Genomic DNA, 8,043 nt, shown 5'->3' with positions numbered 1-8,043 from the left:
CCGGCCAGGCGCCCTCGCCTCGCCTCTTCTCGCCAGGCCCCGCTGCCTCCTGAAGGTTACGCGACGCAGCGGCGGGGTGAGGGGGGCGTCCGCCCTCGCCGCCGCCTGCGCCGCCGCCCACCCCAGCGCCCGCCGCGCCGCGCGGGGCCGGCCGGGCTGCCGGCTGCTGCCACCGCAATCCCCGCTCCTAAATCAGCGCTGGGAGGCGTCCCCTCCCCCACCGGCTGCCCGCGCTCCCCGCGCCGCGATTGGCCGCGCGGGCGCCCCCCGCCCGGGCCCCCCCTCCGCTCCAGCTGCCGCGCCATTGGCTGCGGGTCTCCGCCAGCCTTTACATAAGCCCGGGCGCGCTCGAGTGGAGTTGTATAAAGCGAGCGAGCGGTGGCGGGGCGGGAGGCTCGAGGCCAGCCGGGTAGCGGGGCTGGGAGCTGGAAGGCGGCGGCGGCGGCGGCGGCGGCTGCAGCGAGCGCCCGCGCTCCGACGCCCCCAGGCGGTGGGGCTGAGAGAGCCCGAAGATGGCTCCGAGCGCCGACCTCGGCGTGAGTACCTGCTCCGGTGCCCCCACTCCCTCAGGCGGAGAAAGTTTCTCCCGCCCTGCACGCCCCTCCCGACCCGCCCGCAGGGGTGGCGGGGACGCCGCCGGGGAACCGGGAAGACGGACACCGCCACCGAAGGCGGCGGCGGCGGCGGCTGTGCTTCCAACTTGCCGAGAGGCGCAGGACGCGACCGGCGCGCCGAGCCTCCCCCGCGGGCTGGGGGCGAGGCGGGCGCGGGGCTGGAGGTGGAGAGGTGGGAGCGGGGGGTGTGCGGACCACAGCCCGCCCGGCTGGCTGGGAAGGTGCTAGGGGCGCGCTGGAGGTCAGCCGTTTGGGGCGGGGGCACTGGGGCTGCGAGGGGGGCGGAGCAGGTGAGGAGGGATGTGCCGGGGGGTATTTGGGAGTCACCCAGCGGGGCTCAGCCTCGGGCCGGGGAAGCTACTGGCCTCGGGTGACTATGCTGCCAGGATGGGGAAGAGCCCCGGGGAGCTGGCGCTTCTTCCCCGGGGAAGCCGAGCTCCTAGGCACAGCGCTGGGTGGCAGAGAGCTCCGGGAGCTAGCTCCGCGAGCGGCGTAGCCGCCAGCTGCCTTTGCTGGACCGAGGTGTGGTCTCCTCGCCCGCAGCCTGTCTCGGGCAAACCAGCTTCAGGCATTCCGGGGAAGCCGGGGGTCCTCCTCCGCCCTTTGGGGCACGTGGAGGCTTTGATGGGGCAGCAGGCCAGGCTTGGGGGCATGCCCAACAATGCAGCGCGCCTCTTCGCAGTACAGTAGTTGGGAGCCCTGGTTAGTCCCGTTTCTGCAGAAACCAACTCAAGAATCCAAAGTCATCCCAGCCTGGATGGGAGCCTCCCAGAGTGGTCGCGGAATGCTCCTGGAGTTGGGAGGGGGGCGCTCCCCTTCCTCCGGGAATGACTAATGAATATTGCTGGCGGTGGTGGTGGGGTGTGCACCTAGTGTGGCTTCTGTGCGTCCCAGGAGGTCCTTCAGCTCTCCAGGCAGGACACATTCTTGAGTCACACTTGAGATGTCTTCTGGGATGGGTGCAGGACTTCTCAAGTGAAGCCAGGTGGAAAAGAAGGGAAAAGGGTTCCAAGAATAGGGGACAGCTCTGTAGTGCTGTCGGGAATCAGGGGAGAACTCACTGGGAAAGAGAATCGCTACTGATGGGAGATTTTTTTTTTTTTTTTTTTTTTTTACCCTGATGAATTGGGGCTGGAGATACCCAAGACTGAATCAGAGCAAATTCAGAGTCATGCTGTACCTCACTCTGGACCATGAGGAAAGGGAGATGGAGGATGGAAAAGTGGGAACATGGCGGTTCTTCCAGTATAGCTCTTGAGGAAGCATTTTCTCTCCCTCTGACTTAAGAACATCATTCTGGCAGCAGGTCCTAAAGTCAGTTTAAGAAGCAATGAAGGGAGTTTAGGGTCTTGATGCTGGCACGGTGGACCACAATTAGAATATTCTGACTTCCAGTTGGCACTAATGGACTCTGGAGAAGGTCAAAGGCATGCTGCTCAGTTGGGGTGTATCCTTCACCTGTACCCCATTCCTGAACACCGTGGGTGTTTTGAACTCCTAGGGTAGCTGCTTCAGCCTGGAGATCTTCTATGGGGATTATCAATCCATACCCCCAAACCCAGCTCCATCCTCTGTCTGCAGTCAACATTTTTCTGCTGCATTTCCCAACACCTTCTCTCCACTGGGGATTTGTGCAGCGAGATACCTGCTCGTTGCTCTTTCTTCCCTTCTCTCCATCTGGGTTGCACCTGGCGTTCTGAACCCTGATGTTTATTACTTGGCACCTTGATGTTTGCTTAAGACGTTCTATCGCTGCACAGGAGTGCCCCTGTGAATGTGTGGACCAAACGCCTGTGTCATTCTAGGGAGTCAGACCATTGTGGAGAGAGGACCACGGACCACAAACGCAGTGCTATGAAAGTGCTTATGACAGTCTCCTGTTGTCAGTCTTTCTTGCTGCCTGCAGAGGTGATGGAAGGTTAAAGGTGGAGCAGGCTCCTTGGTGTCCAGTAGGGGGCGCCAAAGGCACCCAGCTCAAGACCACTGACTTTCCCACTTCTTGCCCTTCACTGACCATGGTAACCAAACACTTTGGGCAAGCCCAGGCCACAGCCCCCCAGCCCTCACCTTCATGATGGGAGCCCTGCTACCACAGGCTTCCTGGACGTCAGGTGGTCCTGTGATCTCAGGTGCAATGGGGCAGGTGCACGCACAACATTCCAGGGAAAGAGCTGGTGTTCAGTCCCACCTGCTCTCTGAGATCATTCCTCTGTGCTTGGTTCTGGCGGGTCCTTTGAATTCGTTAGGAGCTCATGGAGTCCAAGAACATTAGGGCTAGAAGGGAGGATCCTTGAAGAGCATCTAGTCCAACCTCATCCCATCCCCAACACTCACATGCATACTTAATTTACAGATGAGAAAGCTGAAGCCCAGTCAGGGCAAGTGTCTGGCCCAAGGTCACATGGCTATGTGGTGGAAGACATTGGACTAGGTCTCAGGATTCCCAGTTCTCTACGCAGAGCTCTTTCCAATCCTGTGATCTTCTTCTTCTTTACTGTGGAGATGGACGTGTATTCTCAGCACACTAGGTACTCATAATTGTTGACATTGGTAAATTAATAAATTTAGTAAATTGGGGGAAATTTCCTTCAAATCAATTATTCAGAGCGAGGAGCAGGTAAAGTTCTTGTAATGTACATATACAGGTAATAGAAATTCCGAATTGTTTTTCCCTTCCATCTACTATCTTATCTCGTTATTCCAAGCAGTCTTTTAGGCAGAAACAAAGCAACTCCAGTTCTCAGTCCATGCATGGAGGAATCAGAAGTGCCCAGTCCCTCACTGTGGTCTTGGAAGCCAGGCCAGAGCTCTTCCTTTCTCTCTTTAGGGCATGCTGCCGGACGCTCTCCCGGTCCTGCATCACACCACTGCCCGTGGCACCTCTAGTACTCAGATCCTGGGTGAAGTGGAGAGTTCCCAACCATTATTTGCCCATTTCCCCATCTTTGCTGCTCCCAGCTCAAGGGCAGATTGCTAGGTTGTTCTATTTTTGCAAAATCCTCGTGTTAGGGCTTCTTGGGTGACCTGGAAGATACTACAGTTTCCACTGCCCTTTTTTTGTTCTGTGAGTCTGTCGACATCTGAGCTGGGCCCAGGGAAGAAGGCTTGCTGAGTGGCCTGTGGGCCGCCCCTCCGTTTCTTCCCCCCACCCTGTTCCTTTGCACACGGTATAGAGCTCCTCTGGGGTCCCCTCGGAGCCTCAGCAGACTCAGTGGTGACCCTCAGGAGGAATCAGTGCTGCCAAAGCCAGGATTCTGAGAGCCAGATCCTCTTCTGTCCCTAAAGCTCACCCAAGGGATGCTTGTTGCCAGGAAAGATGCTTGAGTTTCCTCTTCTCCTTCAGGCTCACAGGCAAGTTGGGTCTTAGTCTTCAGGGGGAGGAGGGAGGTAGTAAGATTATGTGGACCACCAGAGAGCAACCCTCCTTTAGGAAGTGGGGTTCTGAGAGGCTGTGCTTGAGATCTGCGCCAGCTCCTGGCTCTAGCTGAAGAAACGTGCCTGCATTCCCAAGGCTTGGTCTAGTCTGGATATGGAGAAGAATATAATACATGAAATATGGCTAGAGCACCAGATCTCTGGATTTTTGGTTGACTAGGGAAAGGACATAGAATTTAAGAAGTGGCATTAGACCCTGAAAAATAAGAAGTCACCCTTTCCATGAGCCCCACTAGATGGCTGACACTTACTTACCCTACTCTCATTGGGAAGGCAGCCCAGTGTAGTAGAAAGGATACAGGATTAGAATCTGGCTCCCCCACTTACTGGCTCAGAGACCTTGGACAAACTGCTTAACCACTGCATGCCTTAGTTTCCTCCTTTGTAAAATGGTGAAGCTGGCAACCCTGTGATAAGGGTAGAATAGTGAAGATCAAGGAAGATATTCTTAAAATGCCTCTGCCCTTGGCAAGATGTAAGGAGGTATTCAGCTGGAAAGAGATATTATTGCAGGATCACTGGAAACCACACTGAGTCTTCCTTTTCCAAGCAAGCGAGGCTGAGTGTCCAGGGTTGCACATCAGCCTCTGCTCACAGCAACATCTGGGCTGATGGACAAGGCCTTCCTGGCAGGGCTCCCTCCTTGCCTTCTCCCCTCCCCCACCTTGGGGTTTTCATTTGGGGGTTCTGCCATACTTGGGGAAAAGAAATTTTACAGATCCCAGGATAATTCTGAATGTGATGAAGGCCCTGAGCTATTGATTCCTAAGGAAGGACCTTTGTGCTGGGAGAAGCCTTCCTCGGAGCCCAGTGATTTAAGAGTGCTGACAAATCCGTGCTCACCGAGCCTCCTGCAGGCTGCAGATACAGGCTTCCAGGCCAGCTGGGGCTCTGTGAGGGATTTCTGGGGAGCCTGGCTGGTTGCTTAGGGGACATAAGCCTGTGAACTCTGCTTAGGAAAAAGTATGAAATCAACTGGTTCCTTATCACACCCAACACACCCTGGACCACTTAGAGCATTTAAGAAATGAGAAGCAGCAAAGGACTTGGAGGCTGCATTGGAAAAGTAGACAGAGAGGGGTGAAGGGTCTGGGGACAGGAAGACATTTTGCCGCTGAACCACTCATGATCTTGACCTTATTGAAATCCTTTGGCAGTGACTAGAGGGCCTGTGTTGGCCCCCCGCCCCCCAGTCGTTTGGCAGTGTCTGGAGACATCTTTGGTTGTCACCACTGGGCTAGGGAATGCTACTAGATCGAGTGGGTTGAGGCCAGGGTTAGGAGAGCCCCCCAGTGAAAAATTGTCTGGCCTAATATGTCCATAGTGCCAGGGCGGAGAAACCTGGGCTGGAGCATCGCCACACAGAACTGTAGCATGCCGGAGGTGGGAGGGATTTCAGAAGTGTCCTCAGCCGGCTCCCCCATTTCACAGCTCAGGCCACTAGGATCCACAGAGGTGAAAAGACTAGTGAGGGTCCTACAGCAAGCCAGCGCGGCCAAGCTGGTCTGGAACTCAGATGTCCTATTTGCTGAGACTGATTTACCCAAACTCTCTCAAAGAAGTTGTGAAGATAAAATGTGAGCTGTGAAAACACTTGGAAAATTATAAAGAGACTATTACTAATATTGCTATTATTAAGAATTCGGGAGTTTGGAGAGTTCTATTTCTGGCTGTGCCACTGACTCATTGTGTAATATTGGGCGCATCATGCCCCCACCCCCATACCTCTGTGTATGTGTGTGTGTGTGTGTGTGTGTGTGTGGTGGCGGGGTGGGGGTGGGTGGTCTTAGCAAATAAGTATGTCATAATCATTACCTTTAGAGAAAAGTCCAAAGACTTGCCCTTCAAAAACCCTAGCCACTTAAAAAAAAAAGAAAAGATAAAAATTTTCCTTGAAAGAAATCATGTTGACTTCGTAAGAAGAAAAGTGTTTTCTTCTTGGAAAAATTCCAGTACGCTGGCCCTGTAAGTTGGTTCCAGCCCAGGAGATCTGATCAACATCGGAGGAGAAACTGGATAACTGATAGCTCCGCAAATGACAAGCGATTGGATTTGTCCCCACTCCCTCCGGGAAGGGGAGGGGGCAGCTTCACTCTTTCCTGCTCAGCCCTCTTGGCACACGGAAGTTCTGCAAGGAACTTCACGGAGGGATGGGAAGGCGTGTCATTAATTAGTAAAACCTTGTTTACTTAACAGACATATTCTTAAAGATCTCTTCCAAGGGACGTTTTGACATACTACTTTAATTAGCCACAGAAGAATTGCAAGTGCAGAGAGTGTATAAAATGACCCTTCCCGTTGTTTCTAGTTACTGTTATCTTTGTTTACACCCAACAAGTAGAGTGACAAGGTCATGGGAATCACAGCTGAGCTCAGGCTGTCCCGTTGACCGGGGGAGGGACTGCGGAGACTTCCGCCCGAACGGCAGTTTCCACCTGCCTGGAGAGCAGCCCCCAAGTGGAGGCTCTCCCTCGGTACCCCGCTGTACCCTATTTTGAGGTCTGTCTTTAAGGACCCATCATGTCAGACAAATCCTGACTCAGCTGTCTGGATAGGGAACGGGCCCAGGAGCCTGATCCCAGCCTGCAACAGAAAAACTCCGTTGGTGTTTTTCACTGAAGGCCCATCTCTGGTCTTGCCATCCATGTGCTCAGGATTGGAGGTAGGAAGTCACTTGAGTCTCTCCTTAGGGGATCAAGGTTACACCTCGGTCTGTCCCTGTAATAGAGGAGCTAAGCAGACAGGCCCTTTCCTTCTCCTGCAGACACATTGTCTAAGTGATGTCACATTCCCTTTCATCCTGGTCTCTAAGAACACACTCTTCCTTGGAGATCATAACCATGCTCCTCTCATCAGAGAAGCTATGTATATCCAAGGAGGCTTTGGCAAGTGGGGACACAAGGGTCCCTGAGAAGGAGAAACACCGCCTTGTAAGCCGCGTCAGGGGAGGCACTGTGTCTTTCGTTCTCAGCTGTAAACTCGCGCCTAGCGTGGTGCCTGGCATATGGAAGAGCTCAGTGGGTACTTAGGGGGCGGATAAATAAGCGAATGCAGGTGGCCATTCTGGGGCAGAGGTGGCTCTTGGTATGAAAGTGGATCTCCAAACGGCCTGGATCAGTGAGGCCAGTTTTCCTTCTTCCCAGAAGGAAACAGTGGCAGAAGTTTTCCTTCTTCCCAGAGGGCTCTAGAAACCTCAAGGTCCCATTGCTCAAGCCGGGGTCGAGGAGCCCAGGCAGGGCCCACCCTCTGAGATGGTGGCCAGCTCTGAGCCCTAGGCAAGGCCCAGGTTCTCTTTCTCTTTACGCCCCTCTGGGTGCTCACTGCCCTTTCCCCCCCTCCTTCCCACCAGGCTGCTGCAAGGAAGCTCAGCGCAGATTTGCCTAGCTTTAAGCTGAGAGAATAGATGATAATTTGGATTTACACTGAAGACAGACTAGGAAGTGAATCACTGCTTCACAGAAAGAGTCCCAGGGCCATGCTTCTAAATAGCAAGTTACGCTAATGCATTTTAAGTGATTTAGGGGAAAAAAAAAACAACAAACCCTGACCCCTAGACTCTTAGGCCTGGAAAAGCACTTTGGAGGTCAGCCAGTGCCACGCCATTCCACTGCCCCAGGATGCCCACATCCCTTCCGTGAGGCTCTCACTTGCTTTTCAGGCGTGCCAACGGTCTGTCCTGCACACCGCTGCCCCACATCTAAAACGCGCTTCCTACAGTGCATGGCTGAGCTTGTCGTCGCCCACTTCAGACCCTTTCCCGTGGTGTGCCTCCAGGCTCCTTACCTTGGCCTCGGAACCTATACTTCATGGGGGCAAGGCCTTTGTTTGTTCCCAGCTGTTCTCCCAGAGTTGGGCACAGGGCCTGCTACGGTGTGGGTGCTTGGGGATATGCAGTGAACAAATGGCCGAGGGAAGGGCACCTGCTGACCTCCAGCTTTCTCTCCCACTTTGGCCCAGTATTTGCTTCCCAGCTGGAGTCCCAGCTTCCAGCCGC

The 8,043-nt window shown here is 54.5% G+C and overlaps 1 protein-coding gene across 1 annotated transcript in view; it reads left to right on the top strand.

Annotated features, from left to right (window-relative positions):
* The first annotated feature begins 7,300 nt into the window (after positions 1 to 7,300).
* The window catches only part of CRTAC1 (cartilage acidic protein 1), a 124,074-nt gene continuing 123,331 nt past the window's right edge, over positions 7,301 to 8,043 (top strand). Inside the window, 1 exon segment of the mRNA XM_021699635.1 lies at positions 7,301 to 7,324. Within this exon segment, the coding sequence (XP_021555310.1) occupies positions 7,301 to 7,324 (24 nt within the window).

Source organism: Neomonachus schauinslandi, chromosome 6, assembly GCF_002201575.2.
Source record: "Neomonachus schauinslandi chromosome 6, ASM220157v2, whole genome shotgun sequence".
NCBI classification, from domain to species: Eukaryota; Metazoa; Chordata; class Mammalia; order Carnivora; family Phocidae; genus Neomonachus; species Neomonachus schauinslandi.
This window is presented reverse-complemented; position numbering and strand designations above follow the sequence as displayed.